This window comes from Phyllobates terribilis, unplaced genomic scaffold (genome assembly GCF_046119375.1).
Source record: "Phyllobates terribilis strain yellow unplaced genomic scaffold, ASM4611937v1 Scaffold_3__8_contigs__length_932513732, whole genome shotgun sequence".
Classification (NCBI taxonomy): Eukaryota; Metazoa; Chordata; class Amphibia; order Anura; family Dendrobatidae; genus Phyllobates; species Phyllobates terribilis.
Window position 1 is genome coordinate 344,844,543 of NW_027362763.1, and position 23,936 is coordinate 344,868,478.

General features: G+C 41.5%; 1 protein-coding gene across 9 annotated transcripts in view; it reads left to right on the top strand.

Moving 5' to 3' along the window:
• Positions 1-23,936, top strand: part of LOC141259357 (uncharacterized) — a 374,844-nt gene that overhangs the window by 280,262 nt on the left and 70,646 nt on the right. For all 9 annotated transcript variants that reach the window (XM_073675221.1, XM_073675224.1, XM_073675227.1 and 6 more), the window contains 6 exons: positions 3,160-3,261; positions 4,907-5,143; positions 8,667-8,807; positions 9,563-9,741; positions 13,865-14,024; positions 14,126-14,224. In XM_073675221.1, coding sequence (XP_073531322.1) covers positions 3,160-3,261; positions 4,907-5,143; positions 8,667-8,807; positions 9,563-9,741; positions 13,865-14,024; positions 14,126-14,224 — 918 coding nt within the window. The remainder of the gene's footprint in view (positions 1-3,159; positions 3,262-4,906; positions 5,144-8,666; positions 8,808-9,562; positions 9,742-13,864; positions 14,025-14,125; positions 14,225-23,936) is intronic.

Below are 23,936 nucleotides of genomic sequence, written 5' to 3' on the forward strand. Positions count from 1 at the left end.
CGGGTTATGCTTAGCTAACCAAGGAAGGCCCAACACTATAGGAGTGGGAAGACCCTCCAACACTTAGCAAGACAACAGTTCTTTATGTATCGCCCCCACTTGAAGTTTTACGTCATGCACAGCTTGCAAAAAACTTCCCTGACCAAGAGGCCTGGCATCGATCGAGAATATGGGGATGGGTTTAGCCAACTCACTCAATCGCATACCTTGAACCCGGGCAAACCAAGCATCAACCAGATTAGCCCCGGCCCCACTATCCAGAAGAACAGATATCCTCTCAGTTCTCGTACCCACCACCACCTCCGCCGGTACGAGAAACTGAGACGAACCTAGGGACGAAATACCTACTCCCAGATTGCCGTCCACCACACAACCTGGGATCAACAGTTTTCCGACGACTCTTCACTCTGCAAGGGACGGGATGGACACCCCCCAATAAAATGTCCCTTTCTCCCGCAGAAGAAACACCTTCCTGTCTTATGGCGCACCACCGGTCCCCTCCCCCGAAATGATGTCCCTCCTAATTGCATAGGCTCCTCTGGACTGACCAGGGGAACCACCATATGAGGGGACCTTGTAGGAGGTGGAGTCGTCACAGGGGGTAGAGTTATCCCGCACCTCTCCCGAAGCCGTCTGTCAACGCGAATAGCAAGGGCCATAGCGGCTTCCAGTGACGTGGGAGAGTCATACTGTGCCAACACATCCTGTAATTTGTCGGATAAACCATGACAAAACTGGCTCCTAAGAGCCGGGTCATTCCACTGGGTGTCCGTGGCCCACCTACGGAACTCCGAACAGAATTCCTCCGCCGGACGATCTCCCTGCTGGATCCTACGTAACTTAGACTCAGCAAGGGAGATCCGATCTGGGTCATCATATACGAGTCCCAGAGCAGCGAAAAACCTATCCACTGACTGGAGAGCCGGGGAGCCCGGGGGAAGAGAGAACGCCCAAGATTGTGGGTCCCCTTGTAGGAGCGAGATGACAATTCCCACCCTTTGTTCTTCACTCCCCGATGACCGAGGCCGCAGCCGAAAGTACAACTTGCATGCCTCCCGGAAAACAAAAAACTTGTCCCGCCCCCCAGTGAACCTGTCAGGGAGAGCTACTTTAGGTTCTGGTCCGGCTTGCTCCTGAGGATGCAAAACCTTGGACCTAACGTCCGCCAGCTCCATGGACAAACTCTGCAACTGCCGAGCTAGACCGGCTACTGGATCCATGGTAGCTGGAGAAAAACTAAGTGGGTCGGTGAAAATGTCACGCTGTCTCTGTATACTGGAGGTAGGGGGCCTAAGCTGACCCTAAGCTTGGGCCCTGACTAGTCCCTCAACCTGGAGGTACTGTTAAAGGTACAGAGGTCCAGGCCGCCAGCGTAACCCCTACCTCCTGAGGATCCCTGCACCTAAGTAATCTAGTCCTGAGAAGCACCCCGATCACAACAAAAGGGGACAAGTAATAATATGCCCACACACAGTACTTAGACGAACGAGACCGTACAAGGGAAAAACCAAAACCACCTTGCATACAACAACTACACAACTACAACAGAGGGAACACCAACGGGAAAGGAGATAAATGATAAAGCGAGGAAGGGAAAAAACACTCCAAATACACTTATCTCAGAAACTCCAAACACCACGATCCGCTCTGTTAGTCTGAATGAAATGCTTTCACCGACACTTCCCAAACAAACCAGCAGGCATTTGAAGGAGTCTCACTACAGCAGTATTGATTGCAGCTGGGCGAGGCTGGACCTCGTCTAGCACAGAGAGAGAGAGAATTAACTCCCTCACTGCCGAAAAACACAAAGCACCAACAAGTCAGCTGCGAGAAGTCAGGCTGTGTACTCGTGACGATCTTCGTGGCGACACACCCGTGACATCAGGAAGGAGACATGTTCTGTGTCCCAGAGCTGAATGTGCTTTCGTCTGACATGTGCATATCAACCAAAGGACATAAGCAAAAGACCTTGTGAAGATGATGGCGGAAGCTGGTAAGATTGCGTCAATATCCACAGTGAAATGAGCACTGTATCAACATGGGCTGAAAGGCCACTCTGTCAGGAAGAAGCCATTACTCCAAAAGAACCATAAAAAAGTCAGAGTAATGTTTGCAAATGCACACAGGAACAAAGACCTTACTTTTTGGAGACATGTCCTGTGGTCTGATGAAACTAAAATTTAACTTTTTGGGCATAATGACCATCGTTACGTTTTGAGGAAAAAGGGAGAAGCTTGGAAGCCTAAGAACACCATCTCAACTGTAAAACACGGGGGTGGAAGCATCATGTTGTGGGGTTGTTTTGCTGCAGGAGGGACTGCTGCACTATGCAAAATAGATGGCATCATGAGAAAAGAAGATTATGTGGCAATACTGAAGCAACATCTCAAGACATCAACCAGGAAGTTAAAGCTTGGGTGGAAATGGGTCTTCCAAATGGACAATGACCCGACGCATACTGCTAAAATGATAACAAAGTGGCTTAAGGATAACAAAGTCAATGTTTTGGAGAGGTTATCACAAAGCCCCGATCTCAATCCTATTGAAAATTAAAGGGCACAGCTGAAAAGGCAGGTGCGAGCAAGGCGACCTACAAACCTGGATCACTTACACCAGTTTTGTTAGGAGGAATGGGCCCAAATGCCGACCAACTATTGTGAGAAGCTTGTGGAAGGATATCCCAAACGTTTGACCCAAGTCATTCAGTTTAAGGGCAATGGTACAAAATATTAATGAAATGTATGTAAACTTTTGACTTTGCAGTAAGCAATAAAAATGCCTTAAAACATTCTCACTCTCATTATACTGGCATTTGGCAAATATTAAAAATGATGGTAATCCTAATTGACCTAAAATGGGAAAGGTTTATTCTGATTTCATGTCAGATATTGAGAAAAACATGCATATGTGTCTTTTTATATAGTGTATGAAAACTTCTGGTTTCAACAGTACATATGAGCAATATATTACATAGCAATTTAATTTAGCAAAAGCCCTAACTCTACTTTCAGCTGCTTTTGTCTCAGACATTAAGTTTCCCTTCTATAAATGATTTTACCCCCCTATATTTATATATGTCTGTGTTTAAATCCCCTATTTTACTACTGTTTTTACTAAAATAATTGGTCTAGTCAGTAATTCTAATGCAACTTTTTGAAGGTACCTGGAATAATGACCAGAGTGATGATTTCTTCTTCAATAATGGCACAAAGCTTCCTATCAACAGCTCAGAAAAAGAGATATTCTACTATGGAATGGAGTGTAAGTAAGGCATTACCTAGAGATGTCCAAAACAGAAAAGAAGGCAGACAATACAATTTACAATGTATTCTATCACACAGCCCCTGTATAAGTCATCCTTAAGCCAGCTCTTTTGTAACAGAACACCCAAAAAATATTGTACTGAGGGTATTATGATTTTTTTCTGAATAACCTGCAGTAAGAACTACGGAACATCATTTCTCCACCATTTCTACCTAGATGGCTATAACTGGATAGTGCTTATAAATATAAACAATTTTCCAATTTATTTCTTAATACAATTCTAGTGTTGGCAAAACATAAGCAGTGCTTACAACCTCTTTTCTAGTCAGCCTGTAAACACTGCACTGAGGCATGGAGCCCACTGTTAGCTCCAAATAAAGGCCAGCTTAATTTCTGCTGTTCTTCCAATGCTGGTGAAGAAAAGCTATCTCATATAGCAGCTTGCAGTTCGGGCTCGCAATACAACAATGTTGCTGGTCCAAACTATCAATCAATCAGGAGAGCATGCACCCCAGCAATCAGGAAACTATGAGTTTGGGAAGTTGTGGGTTTCTGCTGAAGAAGATGACCTAAACCCTAACACATTTCCACAAACCATATTGTAAGAACATTATGTTCAATGGGCATTGGGAAACATCTCCACTCGTCTCCTGACCTTAAACTGGACATTAGAACCTGAAAAGTCAGACAGGCACTATTATAGTAATGTTATTACATAATAAGATATGATTATGCGTGGACACTCAACTTTATTAAATATTTGGAAAATGCAATCAAAATAAACTTCTGATATATCACAGATACAATTTATAGTTACGTTATTGAGGTGCATTGTTCTTTAAACCTCTTATGTCTTAAATGAAAATTTGGGCTAAATCTGAAAAAGATTTCTAGGGAACTGGTCATCTGACTCATGCTGCCCAAACCAGAGGCAACATGAATCAGAGCCAGCCTGCATGATCACAGTCATGTATTGTATCTATTCCTCTGGAATGCTCCGAGGTTAAAAAAAAAAATTCCGGCCATGAGATGAGACTAGGCTGGCGCAACCCCTAGTTGGCTTTTCCCAGCGCTGCAGGTTATTGACAGGTCTCCCTCTCATGTGCACAAAAGGAGATACCTGTCAGTCCCCTGCAGCATTGCTGGGAATAGTTGGCTTGTAGCGAAGCAAGACTAGTCTCATCTCCAGCTCGAATTAAAGTTTATATTTCAGAGAAATACATACCTGGCTCCAATCATGCAGCCAGCCACGGAATTCATGCTTCCTGCTATTTGGGCAGCATGAATCAGATAACAGTTTCCCTTTAAAATGAAAAGTCTATTGTTTTTCCAGTTAAACTGTCATAGATGAAATGACAGCTGCCATGGTATTTGTGAAATACGATAACAGGAGGTACCAGAAATAAAATTCAGATTCAGCGGATAATGTGATGCCTAGTATATACTATAGAGATGTAGAGCTGAACCTGTGGAAGAACAGAGATTACAGCTCTCTAATGATCTAGTATCACACTGTAGAACATAGATAGGCATAGTTGGGCAGATTTCTCACTCAGTTACATTATACTTTGTGCAAATTATATTTATATATTCTGTAAAATGGTGCAAGTTGTATCTTGAGAAATATGTCTCTGTTATGCAGGGGAAGTCAATGAGACGCGATTGTTTAAAGAGCCATACACACAAGGAAAAGACTCATTCATACCGGCTTTCCTCAGTGATTTGATGGATCAATATAATGACCGGTATGCTAGTTTGGAGAGGATGTGTGCTAATAAAACAGAATGTATATATGATACCCTGGTCACAAATAATACAGACGTTGGCTTAGCTGCAATGAAGGTGGCACTACAACTGGAAAAAAATAACATTACTTTATGTAAGTATGTTAAACTAAACATTTTTTTTATTTTGCTTTAGTTTTATTTTTTTCTTTCTGCATTAGACCTATTGTTTCACAAGGATAATAAAATATAATGCACTGCCTTACTTTTTTGGCTTTATATCACTTATTACAAGAAGCAATGGCCCCTTAAGTACATTATGGAGATATTTCCATGGGAAGTCAGAAATTATTGTTGGGAGAGACACAACAAAATATGATTGTAAAAATATAGGAGAAGCAATGACCCATAACTTGATTTTGGAATGCAGTAATGATGAGAACTGTACCTATGTAGTATAAATAACTTGGGGAATGATTAATCTCAAACTTAGCACACAGTAAAGATGAGCGGATCTGTTGAATTTCGAATTTGCCATCTTCGCCGAATTTCACCTCAAAATTCAATTTGCATATATTTGACCAAATTGAACAATTAAAATGCCTCTAACTGCTTGGAAAATATGTGTAGAACATTGTGAGTTCCCTTTGGAGACAATTGAACATATTTTGAACCCTGTAATGCAAACACAACCTTTTTAGTGTCCAAATGACTTCCACCTTTGTGGCCACGGGAAAACGGATGGTAACCAACAGTGTATTTAACAACACACTGCAGTATCAAACTTTTTAGGATACCTTAATTGTATAAACGGTCTAAAAATTATTCCTTTTGGGGGGAAGATGCATGCATTGCTGTTGTTTATAGACAGGTGGTGCGAACGGAAGAAGCTGTGGCATTTTCACATGGTTGGGTGCAACAATTATCCATGTTTGAGAGGTAAAAAAAGTTTCGCACTTTACTACATGAAGAAGTTTTTTTATAAGCTATCCAAAAATTATCCTTTTAATAGGGAGACAAAACTGGTGTAATGAACTTTCTTGATTGTGAAAAAATAATGGCATTGCAATCAGAAGTGAAAAAAAATATTCTTTTTTTGTAGTCTGCAACTGATAGGCTAATTATAAAATCATTTGGCAATTACAAAGGTTTTTTATCAAGCTGTACAAAAGTCATCGCCTTATTTCTAGAGTCAAACAATGTCACTGTTTTGAAAGTGAAAAAGTTATGGCTTGTTTCTTGAGGGTACAAGTTGTTTCTTGAGGGTACAAAAACATGAAAGTACATTTCCCAGCATCAGTAGTACAGTCAATCACTATGAAACACAATGGGCAGCCAGAAGGTGCGGCTAGCTTAGCTGTGCAGTGGCTGCAGCAGGAGCAGCATAGTAGAGAGATTAGATGGGGCAGACTATAAAATTGCTTGGAAGTTTAGGGCCATCAACAGCCCCAGCAGCAGCAGTACAGTCTAGCACTATGAGACACAGTTATCAGCCAGGAGGTGTGTGTTTGTGCAGTGGCTGCGGCAGGAGCAGAACGATAGAGAGTTAACACTGGGCAGGTAAGGAGATGCTATGCAGTTTAGGGCCAGAAATTACAGCCTTAGCAGCAGTAGTACAGTCAAAATCTAGGAAACATTGTAGGCAGCCATGAGATGTGTGGCTAGCATGGCTGTGCAATGGATGCTGAGGAGCAGCACAGTAAAGAGACAAGATGGACAGACCATAAAATGCTTGGAAATTTAGGTCCAACAATGGCAGCCCTGGTATCAGCAGTACTACAGTATACATGACATCATGGATAGTGAGAAGATGCCCGGCAGAGTATGGTCCATTGACCCTGGTGGCAGCAGAACAGTGTAAATGATAGACAACGAACAGGCAGACAGACATACAGGCAAACAGACAGATTGTACAGCGATTTAATCATTGGCATCAGCCAACGGTGCATGAAAGTCTGCATTGATCCATGCCTGATTAATTTTGACAAATATTAGGTTTTTCACGCTCATAGTGCATAATCTAGTCCACTTTGGTGTGAAAAATCCACCAGCCATGCTGAACATTCTCTTTTACATTACACTGGGGCTGGACATGAAAGTGAGATTCAGGGGTTCGGGGCTCAGGATATCTGCTTGAGAACGGTCACTCACAATCTATGTACAACTGAATCTGCTTGTTCAGTTGGTACAACTCAGTTTGCATCAATTTTTGCATTGGTAGATAAACCATCTAGTCCATCATGTTATCTATATTGTAATTGGTGCTAGATTTTTAACAATCTGGCACTTTCTGGTAGTTTTTCCCTTTCTGCCCTGCCCTGCACAGAGACTGAATACTGACCTGGCAGGAAGCAGTTAGTGGTCATCTGGTCATACATGTGGTTGGCAACCGTCTACTGTACAAAATTTTCACCAATTAACTAATTTCCCCTGTTAATACGCCAACCCCCCAATACCAAAAATACCTCAATATTTATGGAAAAATAATCCTTTTTCCCTTTCTCCCCTGCTCTATGGCAGGATTACTTACACGAGGAAGTATTAGCTTTGCAGGAAGTGGAAAGAGTTCTCCATGTCAGGCATATGGTGAAAAACTGTTCACTGTGTAAAAGCTACACCAATTAGGGAATGTAATATGCCAATTTCACCACCCAAAAAAAATCTGAACAATTCTGGAAAAAATTGTTAATTTTTTTTTTTAAATTTCACTTATGAAGCTTAGAGAAGTTTGGTTGGATAATTTTCAACAATTTTGTTCTTTCTCACAATCCTGATCAGGGTGCTACTGGGACAATTCAATCGAAAGTCACAATAAAATGTAATTTCACTCAAAATTAGAAAGAAGGTGGGTATCATAGTCATATTGTATAGATAAATTGATGCACGAAACTACCTCTTGAAGCTCATCAAGAGAATGCCAAGAGTGTGCAAAGCAGTCATCAAAGCAAAAAGTGGCTACTTTGAAGAACCTAGAATATAAGACATATTTTCAGTTGTTTCACACTTTTTTGTTAAGTATATAATTCCACATGTGTTAATTCATAGTTTTGATGCCTTCAGTGTGAATGTACAATTTTCAAAGTCATGAAAATACAGAAAAATCTTTAAATGAGAAGGTGTGTCCAAACTTTTGGTCTATACTGTATGATAAATTTTGGTTAAAAAAGGTTGCGTTTTGCACCCAATCCTGGCTGGGATGTCTCTGGTCCCTCCTTGTATCACAGCACAGAGTTTTCACCACCCGAATCCGTAACAGCTCTGAGCTCTTATCTCTAAGGAATACAGACAGAAAATGGCATTCTTTGGTCGGCGCTTATGTTTTATACTGCATGTGATAGCCCCTCTGATTGGCTGTGCTACACGATGTGATCAGAGTTCTGCAGGACATTATGCGGAGACCCGCTCTGCCAACACTGGGCATCATTAGCCAGAACATTGAGTGTGCAGTGTATTTGAAATGGCACTGGGTATTTTTTTTAATTGTGTATTGCAAATTTTATCGCAGATTGTTTGAATTCACCTGAAACCGCACATTTCAGGAAATTTGACTCAAACTCTATCTTCCTATTTTAAGAACATAGGATTGTTTTGCAGGTTGATATTTCACAATGAAAGATCATATAGTACATACTGTACAGTAGCAGCTCTGTACATTGCCTCGTTCTCCTTGTGTTTCAGATGCCGTTGCTCCATCAATTACTGGAAATTTGACTATTGAAGCCTTTATACATAGTACTGTTACAGTGCAGTATACTGCCGATGGCGCAGGTGTGGTTTTCTCTGCTGATCCTGATACAAATCCAAATATTAACCTGACTGGTGAGTGATAATTCTCATTTCACATCACATGTACAAGTCTATATTGCCTTTTGGCGTAAAGTCTTTGCATAAATTAAATTATTTATTTATTTACTGTAAATTTAATTAGCATTATATGTTGACTTTATGTAGACATTATGGTACTTCATATCTTTTAAGGACTGTGTGCACTTGCAAAAACATTCTGTATTTATCCCGTGCATCTATGATAAAGTGAAACACTTCTGTAAATAGTCTTTATTAAAAACAAAATGCCACCATTTTGTGGTTCTAGCTCTTATGAAGACCTATGTGTCTCCATGGTTACAGATTACAAACTAACCCCATACACTCTTATGGTATTCAACTCCCTCTGCTCATTCTTATATTTTTCTTTTTTTACCCTGATAGTGGAAAATGACAGTAAAAATGACATAATTTTTTATTCCTCTCTGTAACCATAATTCTGCATTGGCGTTGTAGGCAAAAAAATATCAATACTATTCTAAACAAAACTGAAACTTTTTATTTATTAGTGGAGATACATTGGAGCAATAAAAATGATTGCAAATATGAAAGCTGATGTAAATAAGCAGAGAGAATAAGTGTAAATACTGTTAATAAATGTCAAAGACAATCGTATGGCAGACACATTAACCTAATCATACCAGGAGAAGTATTGCAGAGTCTTTTTTGTCACAAATGCATAATAATGAACAATTATATCATATACGATAATTGTCTGTAATATAATTTTTTTTTTATTTTTGCAAAAGTCAATGGAACTTTGATGTGGAAACCGACAAGCAAGGACGGATTTACCTTCCTTCTTATAGCAACTGACTCCCAAGACCATTCATCCAGCTTACAGCTGTCCTTTGTTCTCTGCGGCTGTAATGATAGTTCTCAGTGTGATTATAGTCAACCCTCTAAAGTCAATGGAAGTTCTCTTTCTGTAAGTAGCAGAAAAATGTATATGTTTTAGATAATATTTTATCGCTGTTCATAGACAATATAAACTTATTATTCCCTGTGATCAGGCACAAACATCTCTTAATTCTATAAGGCCTACCAGTGCTATCTGTGTCCGTGTGTCCATGTTCAACATCCGTGGGGCACCCAAATGCCATCCGTATGCCGCATCGGTATGACATGTACCGGCGCCTGGGAAAAAGCAATACAGTCAGTGCTGTTTCCAAGCACCGGGTGCTAAAGCCAGCTCTCATCATTGTCGCCTGGTCATCTTGCGATCAGCGCAACCAGGCAGAATATTAACATCAGACCCCAGCTGTCAGCTTTCCCTCAGCTGGTTACGAAAATGAAGGGGGACCACATGATGTTTTTTTTGTATTTATTTAATATACAATATACCGATATACACACATAGTGAATGCTGACTCCAACTCCCATCAGCATGATGAGAGCTGGCTTCAGCACCCGGCACCTGGGAACAGCGCTGACTGTACTGCTTTTTCCTGAGTGACGGTACGTGTTACACTGATGACATACTGATGACACACGGATGTGATACCATAAAGATACCACCATGTCTTTGACTTCTCCTCCAAACTGTGACTTTTTAAAAAAGATTCTTCGAAAGTCAAATCATTCATAGTCGCCAACAAGAAACATTTCTTTATCTTTGTACCACTGTAAATAAACTTTCTCACTTCTGCTTGACCTTTCGAGTGTACCATCAATAATTCTTCTGATATATATTGGGATACAACTGCCATTCCAAGGGCACCTCCAAGAAGCTGTGTGTGCACTCCGAATATATTCTATTCTACATTGGAAAAGCTATACTTGAATGGGCAGTGTAGGCTCTGAAATTACAGAGTGTGTGTTCTGAAACATAGATACATCTCTATGTAACAGTGCATTTCTATGTACCTGACTTTTAGAGTGAAAATAAAAGTCAGATTTCTTTCTTCCTACAAAATTACTAAAAAATAATAAAAAAATCAATTACAAAAATGTTAGTTAATGCTCTTTTTATAAATTAATAAACATCACAAATCAGCAAATAAAATGGTCATATTTGGTGTCCCTGTAATTGTAACAACCTGTATAATACCGTTTTCAGATTAAAAAATGTAATAAAAATGTAACACTGAGGCCATGTTCACATGTAGCGTTAATGCTACGTTTTTGTCTACTGATTTTTTTCTGCACGTTTTCTGCCGGCGTCTGCACCACATGACTCAATAACAATCTTCTCTGATTATTGTGTTTTTGCAGCATTTTTTATGCCTTTTCCCCATTATTTGATGCAGATTTGAAGCAGTGTTTTTAATGCTGTTTTAACACTAGGACTACTGGACTCGTGACCCCGCCTAGAACTACTAAAAGGAGTCATTTTGACTCCTTGCTTGTTTTCGTTTATTTTTAGAGTTTCATTTGTGGTTATTTATTAATAATTATATTTTTTGTAATGTATTATTATTGTGAGATCCAACAGTAATGCTTTTGATTGTTTTTTTTCTGCTTTTCTTATTTTTCTACAGAAAATAACAATAATTATAATAGACGTTTTTCAAACATTTTTTTTTATTCAAGTGCACACATATAAACAACAACTGAAGAACAAAAAGCAGAGAAAATGTAGGTGGAGGAGCATAAAAATGAAAATATGGCGCAGAATTCACCTTCTAAACATTTGGTGTTTCGCATTTTAGGCATTGCCTTTGATTTATGGCAGTACATTGCCCACACAAAGACTTACCACAAGTCTTACAATTTCCGACAGATCTATTTTTCTTGCACTTTTCTTTGATCTGGCAAAATTTTGTTTGAACCATCACTTCTGAGCATGTAGAATCTTGGGACGTGGAACCCTTTTCCCTATCTGTGACATAAGGACCACTCAACTCTCTCACAAGCGTTTGCAAAAATGCCTTGCGTGACATTTTTTGGTGGGTAATCTCCTTGAATATTATCCATGCATTTATACCCGCAAAGTCTAAGGCATTTTCAAATGCATGAACAGGCCATCTCCTTGTGCATGTTCGTGTGGTATATTTTCGTGCCATCTGATCCACTACATCTACTCCATATTTTGTTTCATTGTAAAACTTTACCGTTTCTGGAGTTTTTTTAGTGGAATCAGACGCAACAACAACATCTGGATGGACGGAACTCAAAATGACAACATTTTTGTTGGGCTTTCCTTGATATACTGTAAGTGTAAAATTGTCTTCATTTCTAAACACTTTAGTGTTGTACAATTCCTCTTTCATGGATTTTATTTCTTTAGGCACTTCTCGCCTTATCTTGTTCAGTGTTCCCACGATGGTTGTTCCTTTGCTTTTTAGCTGTTTAGCTAATTTTACTGAAGTAAAATAATTATCGGTTGTAACATTGCGACCTTTTTTCAAAAACGGGTCCAATAACTTCATTACCACATGGTCAGCTAAACGGTCCTCAGCACGGCGTGTGTCATCTTTGCCTAGATAAGGGAAGCCATTTGCCAGATATTTGCTCCTCTTATCAACAGCTAGCCAATATTTGTGGCCATATTTATCTGGTTTGGAAGGCATGTACTGTGTGAATGGACACCTAGTTTTGCTTGGGAAAAGTTGCTCATCCACCGTTATGTATGGGCCAGGTTTGTAACACGCAATACAATTTTCAATAAACCTGTCCCACACAGTAGAAAATAGAGCAAACTTGTCCGTTTGCAGTCTCTCCAATCGAGTAGATTTCTCATCAAATCTGAGAAACCTCATAATTTCAACAAAGCGGTCCCTAGACATTGTCGCTTTGCAAAACGGTATTCCCCAGTCATTACACCAAATACTGCTAATCGAGTGACGGTTCGTGCCAGATATTCCACGAGCATAGAATATCGCAATGAATGCATCTAGCTCCTCATCAGATAGAGTTTGTTCAGCATTACACAGTAATACAAGCAGGTAAAACACAAGGAAAATGTGAAAAGTTGACATGTAAATTGAACTACATCTATATGAACATCAGGGTAAATAAGACAGAGTGAAAAAATTATGCACAAAACTTTATAGCAACATTTAGTGACAAAAGGACCTCAAAATATAGTAGGGAGTCAAAATGACTCCCTTCAGTAGTTCTTGGTAAATTTTGAAAAAAACGCGCAAATTTTTCACCAAAATTATTTATTCTCACAAAATCTTTTTTCACATCATATTTGAGGAAAAGTCACCGAGTTTCAAGCCGGAATTCTGAAAAATGTAGTCACAGAAGAGAAATAAAAAACTAAAAGGAGTCAAAATGACTCCATCAGTAGTTCTAGTGTTAATAATATGGTAAATCTTTGATTCTGAACTTGAAAATGCTTGGACAATTAAGCTGTGTTCACATGTAGCATAAATGCTACGTTTTTTTCTGCTGCTTTTTTTTGTGTAGAAATTCAGCTGCGCTTAACTGTCCAAGCGATCCTATCTGATTTCATGAAAATTCCATCCACTGTGCATCTAAAGACTCTACTGAACTGTGTGGTTTTGGTACATTTTTTTCTCTACAGGCTTTTATGTACAGCCTAGGGAAAAAATGTAGTTGCCTTTTTAAGTGCAGAATCAAAGAGTTTCCGTACTATAAAATCCATATGAAAACCACTGCAACTCCAAAAACGCATCAAATAAGGGAGAAAAGGCATAAACAAATGCAATAATCAGAGAAAATTGTTATTCCATAGTTTGGTGCAGACAATATGCAGAAAAAAAAAAAAAAAAAACCCACAGTAGTTTTGCAACATGTCAACACGGTCTTACAGACAATATGAGAATGTTATAGCTGCTAGAACTATAAATGAATGAACAAAAAAGCAACCTTGGTGGATATGATGGGACAGTTCCGGATTTGGGTCTACACCTTGCAGTCTTGGGTGTCTACTGAATGTCCCTCATTGCCACCGCTACTCTGACATCTCCTACTTGGGTAGAAAGAAATGGTAAATGGACCTGGATTGGGAGTGTGGTTAGAAGTGAGGTCAAAATGTATTCATTCATTTAGCAATCAGAGATAACACAGTGTAATAACACAACAACCTACTAGTGAGATTTTAGGAACTTCCAGTAATTCTCTCTTGATTTTATTTACAGATCACAAGCTGCAATTGCTTTAATAATTACACTGGAGATTTTTGTCAGACTCCCCCTGATGTGTGTGCTGATGGCTGCTTTCCTGGTGTATCCTGTCACACTTCTACTGGTTGTGGAGCCTGTCCTACTGGCTATACTGGGGATGGAGCACATTGTACAGGTACAGAACTTCTGCTGTCCTTTCCTGTAACTTATGGTATATGGTAAATTATTCTTAATAGCACGCCAGTGTAATAATCTTATATTGTCTTGTATCCACAGATATTGATGAATGTGAAAATAACTCTACATGTTCACCAGATGCTTTGTGTGAAAATGGGATAGGAAACTTTACATGTACCTGCAAAGATGGATTTACAGGTGAGAAGTTATACTACACCTCACAAAGATTACCATGACTAAATTAGGTCAATATCTTGGTGTAATCTAAGACCACGGCCCCACTATCAGTATTTTGTCAGTATTCGGTCAGTATTTTTTCTCAGGAGAGGGAACCAAAACCAGGTGAGGAACAATCAGAGAAAAGGTATAATAGAAGCAAGTCACCAATTCTGTATTTATCACCGTTCCTGGTTGTGGCTCCCACTCCTGAGAAAAAATACTGACTGAATACTGACCAAATACTGATACTGGGGCCATGGCCTTAGGGTGATCAGTCTTTGGCATGAGACATCCATCCTGTTTTTCTGGCACACTGGGTAGTGTGCACATAAAATTGTGTATCCATTTGTTAGCCGCAGGTGGGTGTTCACTGTTATGGTATGGCAGTAAGGTGTGGATACCTAATGCCTTTTAATGAATCAAGCTAAGCACGTAGTGGCGTGTGCCAATATGTGCACCTCACTACAAATCTTACTCCAGCCAGTGAAGGAGTTTATATATTCTCTCAGTGTTTGTGTGGGTTTCCTCCCACACTCCAAAGACATACTGATAATGAATTTTGGTTGATTGTGATCCCCAATAAGGACACCAATTCTGATGTCTGCAAAGAGCCGTGCAATTAATGGCATATTAGCAAATAAAGAATAAGTAAAAAAAAGTTGGGGTTATATTACTTTTATATTGCATGGCACACAGAAGAATTTTCCTTTGATTTTTTTTTTAAGTCACCACACTGTTCAAAGATGTTGTCAACTACTTATGTAATCAGTACATAGTCTGCTAAAATTTTAAGAAAATTTTGACAAGCAGTGTAGTCTTTGCTTTAATGCCTGGCAACAGATTAGCAGTGATAAAGAATAAAAGTTTCTTTCTTTGTGTGCATATATTTGGGTTTCTTCATATACCTTGTCATATCATGCCTGAGGAAGTGACCTAAGTTGTCTCGAAAGCTTGCCTTGTAACATAATTTATTTTATTTTTGTTAGCCATTAAAAGGTATCATAACTACAAGATTATCTTGTTTTTCCCCACTGAGAGCAAAGAATAAAAGATAATGTGATTAGATAGACAGTCAAACATAAACTTCTCTACATATTGCTTATTGGGCGTAAATACATATAGAATATACTTTTATAAAACAAAACAAGAAACCCCTGCATTATTCCATGTATACACAGCTCCAATTTGCAGGAAATCATTCCTCACAATTTACTAACAAACATGTGAAGGGGGGCACAGGGTCGGTTTCAATTCGCCGTGGGCCGGAATTGAGTTCTTTGCGCCCTGGAACCCCTCTTCTAAAAAGGACTGAGAGTGGAGTGTATTGTGTGGTGGGATCTGTTCTTTATTACTGTTACTTCGGGAGTCCTTGTTACCTCCCAATCCTCAGGACCGGAACCAGCTGCAAACAAGACAGGATACTTGGAGTCTGGGTTAACAGGTTCATCTTTACTGTGCAATTCATTTACACACTGCTGCATCATACAGATCAAGACAGAGCCTTTTTGTGGTGATGTTCCCTTTGTTTTGTGTCCCAGCAGTGTCTGTTCCCAACCTGTCCTGAGATTCACTATCCTTCTCTCCCCCTGCAACCCAGCTGACATCTTCCTCTTCTGGTAGACAGAGTCCTGATTTTCAGGCCCTCTTCCGGGCTGTGAGCCCAAGGCTGTCCCGGCATCCAGTTGAAGTATTAGATGTGCCCCCCCGTTCTTCTCAGAAATGCACACTGACAGAACACTTTCCTTTCCTGCTGTATCTGCTTCTAGAACTTGTTTCCTGCTTGTTGAGAGGGCTTCCTCCAAGTCTACTCTCTTCTACAGGACATACACTAGTCCTGTGCTATATGAGTCATGGACTCAGAACTTTGGTGTGTGTGTCATGGACTCCACACCCTGACTGACTGCCTCTAACCCGGAAAACCTTTTCTGTAAGGCTATGTGCACACGATGCGTTTTTTATGTGTTTTCGAGGTGGTTTTTCTGCCGCGGAAACGCTGCAAAAACGCTTGCTAATAGGTTTGCCAGCTATAGCAATGCTAATCCTGATGTGCTGTGCACATGATGCGGAAATTTCCGCTCAGGATTAGCATTGCAGAAAAAAATGCAGCATGACCATTATGCCTAGCGTTTCTGGAGAGTTTCCCGCCCATTGACTTTAATTGAAACGCAGCAAATCCGCAGGTATAATATTTATACCTGTGGATTTGCTGCGTTTCAATTAAAGCCAATGAGCAGGAATCGCTCCGGAAACGCGGTGCGGGTGGTTCCCGGCTTGGGAGAGGAGGACTACAACTCCTCTCATCCGACCGCCAGTTCCACTGATAACAGCAAGAGCGGTGCGGCTGAGGGAGAAGTAGTTCTCCTCAGCAGAGCTGGGAACAACCGGCAGTTAAAAAAAGAACAAAAATAGTAAAAAATAAAAAAAAATCCTTATACTCACCTGTCCGGTGGCCCCCAGTGTCCTCCTGGTTCCTGGCGATGCTCTCTCACCGGCGGTCGGTGGTATACTGCGGGGAGCGCGCTCGCTCCCCGCAGTATACTGTGCTTCCAGGACCTGTGGTCACGTGAGCGATCAGCTGATCGCTCATGAGACCTCACCCTAGGAACATTCTGAAGAAAGTCCCCGGGGTGATTGTGGTGAGAGCTCACCGGGGCTCATCAGCTGATCTTCAGCTGATGAACCCCAGTGACCTCCTGCACAGCACTGTATACTGATAGGAGTGATTTTACACTCTTGTCAGTATACAGTGTTGTCTTCTACAGCAGTGACATCAGTGATTGAAACCTGCAGCGGCTCCTGACCGTGGCCAGGTACCCAAACTCACCCGCAGCATGTCAATTTCTGTAGCGGACACGCCAGTCTCCACTGCAGATTTTGACCGATTGAAGTGTCATTATATGCGGTGGATTCACATTTACCGACATCAAAAGTGCGGCATTAGAACATTGCGTTTTGGACGCAACAAAAATATGCTGCGTCCAAAGCGCTGCTTGTTGCTGTTCGTGGGGACATAGCGGCTAACGAACCAGCTGTGAGCTGTTAATTATAGCCAGGGACCATATTTGCAAATGGCACCTTCCTAGACTAAAAATAGCAGCTCACAGCAGCCACATAAATGACATGAATAGAAATGCTAATGAAGATTGGGTGTATGGGATCAGCTGACACCTTGCTCTTTTGTTTGGTGATGTCAAGGTGTCAATCAGTCCTTTTCATGACCAAACCTAATTAAAGTAAAGTAAAGAGTTAAATAAACACACAGACACAGAGCAAACACCTTATTTGAAACACAACAGACACATTCTTTAATAATTTAAATTAACCAATATACTCACCCCAGTTCTGATGGTAGTCCAGGGGTTTAAGCAATGTCCCACCAAATAACTTTATTTAGCTCCAAAAGCATTCATTGATGTACAAAAACGCTTAGAAAACGCATCAAAAAACACGTCAAAAACGCGTGGAATTTCCGCAGTGTTTTTCCTGCCAAGGAGATGCAGAAACGCTCAGGAAATTACTACTCTCAACCCCTCCCAACTGGTAAGCTAATCCCTGTGTTAACTATCTAGTGTCCTGTGCAGTGTAGTGCAAAGTATGTCCCTAACTACTGTATGGCTCTCCTAGTGGACAGACCTCCCGCATTCCCAGGGACGACCTTAGGCAGAGCCTGTAGGAGAACTGACATACACTATCGGCCATAAGGCCAAAATTCAACACAACTTCATCACACATAAAGTAATATACACAGCACACATGTAAAACATATCTTGCAACACAATTAACCCTTATGTTGCCACTGCATCTTCTTCAGCCCGCCACCCTCCTTCACATGTGCACTGTTACTTCTTGGTATGAGCTCTGTAATGTGGAGGAGGCTTCCTTCTTACATCATTCCTAACACGAGAGATATGCCATTCTAGACAGGACCAATGCAGAACTGGCATTATCATTGCAGTTCATGGCTTGTAAAGTTTGGGGCCCATAGGGGGATGGGGGCCCTAGGCAACTGCCCAGTTTGACAACCACCCCAAAGCTGGTTCTGGTGATGGGACAGATTCTGAGGAAGCTGAGATGAGAATTTTTTTTAACCCCTTCAGTGTTGATTCAATTTCCCAGCCCTTTCCTGAATTGTGCAACTCTGCCCCAATAAAATTTCAGTAGATTTCCTGATCTCTCTAAAATGACACTTAGAGCTCAAAAGATTAGACAGGACAAATCGCTGAGCTCAATAATTTGCTTCACCAGTTATTAACACTGTCAATATGATGTCACCACATGCAGCCAAAACATTGAGACCGGGGAAGGTTGTACCTTCTGTGATTGTTATTTTAGGTATTTTGAAGCATTTGGGGTCAATTATAATGAAAGGGGACAACCTTTTTAACTCACAACTCCCTCAATTTACCATGATGCAGAAAGCTGTAACTTGCAGCTTAACACAAAGCCCATTGAATTATCAAGTTGAGTGTTGAATTACAGTTTTCTGCAGATATTTGTATGAAGATAGTATATGCTTTGTTATAACGGTGCTTCAATGGACAGAACTTACTTTACTGCTGTAAACCTTAACATTTGTTATTTTAAACCTACATTGAAGAATATATAGCCTATGTTATGTACCTGCTTTAAAGTACTAAACAATATACGTATAGAGAGTGCCCATGTGAAGTGATAAAGTGTGAATATAAATCCTCTAAAAACAAGTTTATTAGTATACTATTAAAAAACAACTAATAATCCCATGTGATAAGGAAAATCTAATTCTGTCACAAACTGACTAGACAAGATAGGAGAGATAGTATAAAAAAACAGCAACTCAACGGGATTCAAATATGCCCATATATAATACAGCAGAGAAGTGGTGAAGAAAGTTAAAATATAACTTTTATTAATTCAGCGAAAATAACTCAGAGACTTAATAAAAAGGTTACGGGGACCATGAGTGCAAGAACTAATTGCCAACCTGTCATAGGACGTACACCTCCCTGGGTATTAGGAGTGTTAAATGACACAGGTGAATACTAATATGCAACTCACCCACCGAATTAACTGACAGATAGGTGGTCAATAGAGATAGACCAGCTGAGAGAAGCAACAAACTGGGTATGACATATATTGGTTAATTTAGAGAGTCACTATAATAATGGAACAGTCTCACCACTTTGATGTCAATAATCTCCAGTGTTCTAATCAGCTCACAGACCAGGGCTCCTTAACAAACTCAGCCTCCAGCCGTGCAAAAGACACATTTCAGACGCGTTTCCTCACATTAGTGGATCATCAGGGGAGTTAAATGTTGGTGTGTCAAAATCTGTCGCCGGTTCTGGCGTGCGGCGCAGCTCATAGACAGCATAAAACCTTTTTATATTAAGCCGCGCTCCTGTGCGGCCGATACGTCACTTCCGGTTGCGGCCCCATTACTTCCGACACATGGACCGCATCAACTGGCGGTGACACGCAAACGTCACTTCCGGTATGCGCGTACTGCAGCGCTAACAGGTTGGGCAAGACGCTTACTACAGTAGTGATGGCAACCAAAAAATTAAACCAATTGGTCAACGTTATGGTGAAAGGGAGTGGGCAGGGCCCCCACTACAAACCTTTATGGTTACCAAGGCTAAAGATAGAAAGGCTGGAAGTGATGACATATATCAATTAACATCACACAGCACCCTAAATAGTGGATGGCATTGGAGATCTATCACGGGGTCAGAAAAAGTCAGTGGGATGGAGGCAAATGGTGCACAAAAACAGACACACAGACCTCCGAAAATGAAGGGTGGGTAGAGAGTTATGGAAAAATGGTTGAGAGGAGTTAAAGGGGCAATAAAATTAGGCACAGGGAGAACGACTATCGGGACCGCTGGTGGTGACAGAAAAGAGAAAGGAGATCTAAACGGACCCTACAAGGCCCTAAGCACAGTGATCCCTACCTAACAGTGGTGGTTGGCACCCTAAAAAACCTGCGCAAATTGGTGCCCCCACTCCGCGGCTGTCCCTACACTCCTCTCCTTATGTTGTCCCTATAGCTAAAGAAAAGACCTATAGGACAGCTGTTCGTTCAGGCCATGAGGGGTAACAGTCTGTAACTTGAAGATCTATTTGGTTTCTCTCTGTAGGATCATTTTATCCCAATCGCCTCCCCTAAGAGGGGGAGGAATTTTGTCGATGCCCATAAATTTCATGGCTTCCAGATGATCTGGATGCAGGGTATTGACATGTCTTGCTATGGGGGTATCTCTCTTCAGAATAATATCTCTCTGGTGCTACCCCACCCTTCTCCTAAGTTCCCTTTTGGTTTTTCCTACATATTCAGCACCACAGAAACATTCATCAACTGTAGGTCTAAAGGGATAATATACAAGGCCACGTGCTTCTGTGGTGCTGAATATGTAGGAAAAACCAAAAGGGAACTTAGGAGAAGGGTGGGGGAGTACCAGCGAGATATTATTCTGAAGAGAGATACCCCCATAGCAAGACATGTCAATACCCTGCATCCAGATCATCTGGAAGCCATGAGATTTATGGGCATCAACAAAATTCCTCCCCCTCCTACGGGAGGCGATTGGGATAAAATGATCCTATAGAGAGAAACCAAATGGATCTTCAAGTTACAGACTGTTACCCCTCATGGCCTGAACGAACAGATGTCCTATAGGTCTTTTCTTTAGCTATAGGGAGAACATAGAGAGAGGAGTGTAGGGACAGCCGCCACGGAGTGGGGGCACCAATTTGCGCAGGTTTTTTAGGGTGCCAACCTCCACTGTTAGGTAGGGATCACCGTGCTTAGGGCCTTGTTAGGGTCCGTTTAGATCTCCTTTCTCTTTCCTGTCACCACCAGTGGTCCCAATAGTCATTCTCCTTGTGCCTCATTTTCTTGTCCCTTTAAGTCCTCTCAACCATTTTTCCATAACTCTCTACCCACCCTTCATTTTGGGAGGTCTGTGCGTCTGTTTTTGTGCACCATTTGCCTCCATCCCACTGACTTTTTCTGACCCCGTGATAGATCTCCAATGCCATCCACTATTTAGGGTGCTGTGTGATGTTAATTGATATATGTCATCACTTCCAGCCTTTCTATCTTTAGCCTTGGTGACCACAAAGGTTTGTAGTGGGAGCCCTGCCCACTCCCTTTCACCATAATGTTAACCATTTGGTTTAGTTTTTTGGTTGCCATCACTACTCTAGTAAGTGTCTTGCCTGACCTGTTAGCGCTGCAGTACGCGCATACCGGAAGTGACGTTTGCGTGTCACCGCCAGTTGATGCGGTCCATGTGTCGGAAGTAATGGGGCCGCAACCGGAAGTGACGTATCGGCCGCACAGGAGCGCGGCTTAATATAAAAAGGTAATACGCTGTCTATGAGCTGCGCCGCACGCCAGAACCGGCGACAGACTTTGACACACCAACATTTAACTCCCCTGATGATCCACTAATGTGAGGAAACGCGTCGGGAATGTGTCTTTTGCTCGGCAGGAGACTGAGTTTGTTAAGGAGCCCTGTCTGTGAGCTGATGAGAACACTGGAGATTATTGACATCAAAGTGGTGAGACTGTTCCATTATTATAGAGACTCTCTAAATGAACCAATATATGTCATACCCAGTTTGTTGCTTCTCTCAGCTGGTCTATCTCTATTGACCACCCATCTGTCCGTTAATTCGGTGGGTGAGTTGCATATTAGTATTTACCTGTGTCATTTAACACTCCTAATACCCAGGGAGGTGTACGTTCTATGACAGGTCGGCAATTAGTTCTTGCACTCATGGTCCTCGTGACCTTTTTATTAAGTCTCTGAGTTATTTTAGCTGAATTAATAAAAGTTATATTTTAACTTTCTTCACCACTTCACTGCTGTATTATACTGAATTACAAGTGGTTTCTACAATACCCTATTTCCTTTCAAATATGCCCATATGCCCACATGGTGCAAGTTATGGACAATATACTTAAAATTGCCCTATTGATAGCCTGAAAAAATCCTGCCTGGCGTGGGGGTTGACACCCTAGATACTATTTTGGTGCCCCCGTTCCTCGGCAGCTGTTCCTCACTTGCCCTGTTATGCCCTATAAGAGTGAGCTACACACAGGAATGAGTGACTGCCTTCTCTAATACATTATACAAACTATTTATAATAGAAAAACAGATAAGACATAATGAACAAGCTTATCTCTTAAGTCTGGAAGCTGGCTTGACGCGTTCCCCAGTCGTGTCGGTTCATCAAGAGGCAAGATATTGGAGTGTCCAGAGAGGATCAAAGATGCAGTGGATGATGGCAGGGTGTAGTGGTTTACCAGACTGGCAGCATTATATATGTTTAGTGATTGACTAATTTTTATCACATACACCCATTTACTTATAAATATATATCTCCCACAATAGAGTATCCTGTCTCCTAGGACTCTAGTGCGCATGACAGGCACTATGTACCTGCCCTTAGAGGGGTGTATTTAAGGATTTTGGCAATCTGAGATTTCCTTCATCTTTTCAGTAGAGGTGTCTCTATGCTCATAACCAAATGACCTGTCAAATGCTTTATAATATTTCCTTTTGGGAGTTCGATGAGTTAATGTTTGCATGCTCCTATGCAGGGTCGGACTGGGGTGTCTGGGGCCCACAGGGGGAATTGATCTTAGGGGCCCACCCTACACTTATATGCAAATACCCGTTAGCCATTATAGTAGAGCGTCGACTGTAAAACACAGGCAATTCCTGCACATCTACTGTGCGCCACTATAACTGGGATGTACAATTACGGTAGTTTGCATTAAAAGGGTTCTTTGCTGAAAACAAGTTATTACCGATCCACAGGTTAGGTAGGTGATATCTTATTGATCAGTAGAATCCAAGCATTGGAAACCGCACTGATCGGAAGAATGGGGGAACTTTTAGCCCTGACAGGACACTTTTATCCCCATGTTAATATAGAGAAGCAGGTGGGATGTCTGACTGAAGTTCCCTTCCCCCATTCTTTCTGGGCTTACAGAAAACCACGGGGCAGCAGGCACAGGCAGAGGAAGAAGGCGGGCAGGAAGAAGGCGGCCGGCAGGCAGGTGTCTCGGAACTTTGTTGCGGGCGCAGGACACACAGGCAGAAACAAAGTCAATTACATCCTTGTGCAGGGTAGGCCACCAGTAGTGCCGGGTAATAAGCTGGAGGGTCTTTTTCTGACCGGCGTGCCCAGCTAGCTTAGACGAGTGACCCCAGTGTAGAATCTTCTCCCGATCGGACTCCGTTACGAACGTCTTACCGGGAGGGAGACGATTTAGGCCCACGGGGGCTACCTGCATTACTCTGGCGGGATCGATGATGTGTTTAGGCTCCTCCTCAAGATCAGACACCAGAAAGGATCGGGACAGGGCGTCAGCATTGATGTTTTTGTCAGCCGGACGAAAATGAAGAATGAAATCAAAGCGGGCAAAAAACAAAGACCACCGGGCTTGGCACGGGTTAAGTCTCTGGGTGCTCTGGAGATATGCCAAGTTCTTGTGGTCAGTGTAAATTATTACCGGGTGGAGAGCCCCCTCGAGCAGGTAACGCCACTCCTCCGGTGCCATCTTAATGGCCAACAATTCTCGGTCTCCTATAGAATAATTGCGCTCAGAAGAGGAGAAAAGTTTGGAGAAAAAGCCGCAGGTTACCTTTCTTCCGGAAGAAGATTTTTGGGTAAGTACCGCCCCAGCTCCGGAGGA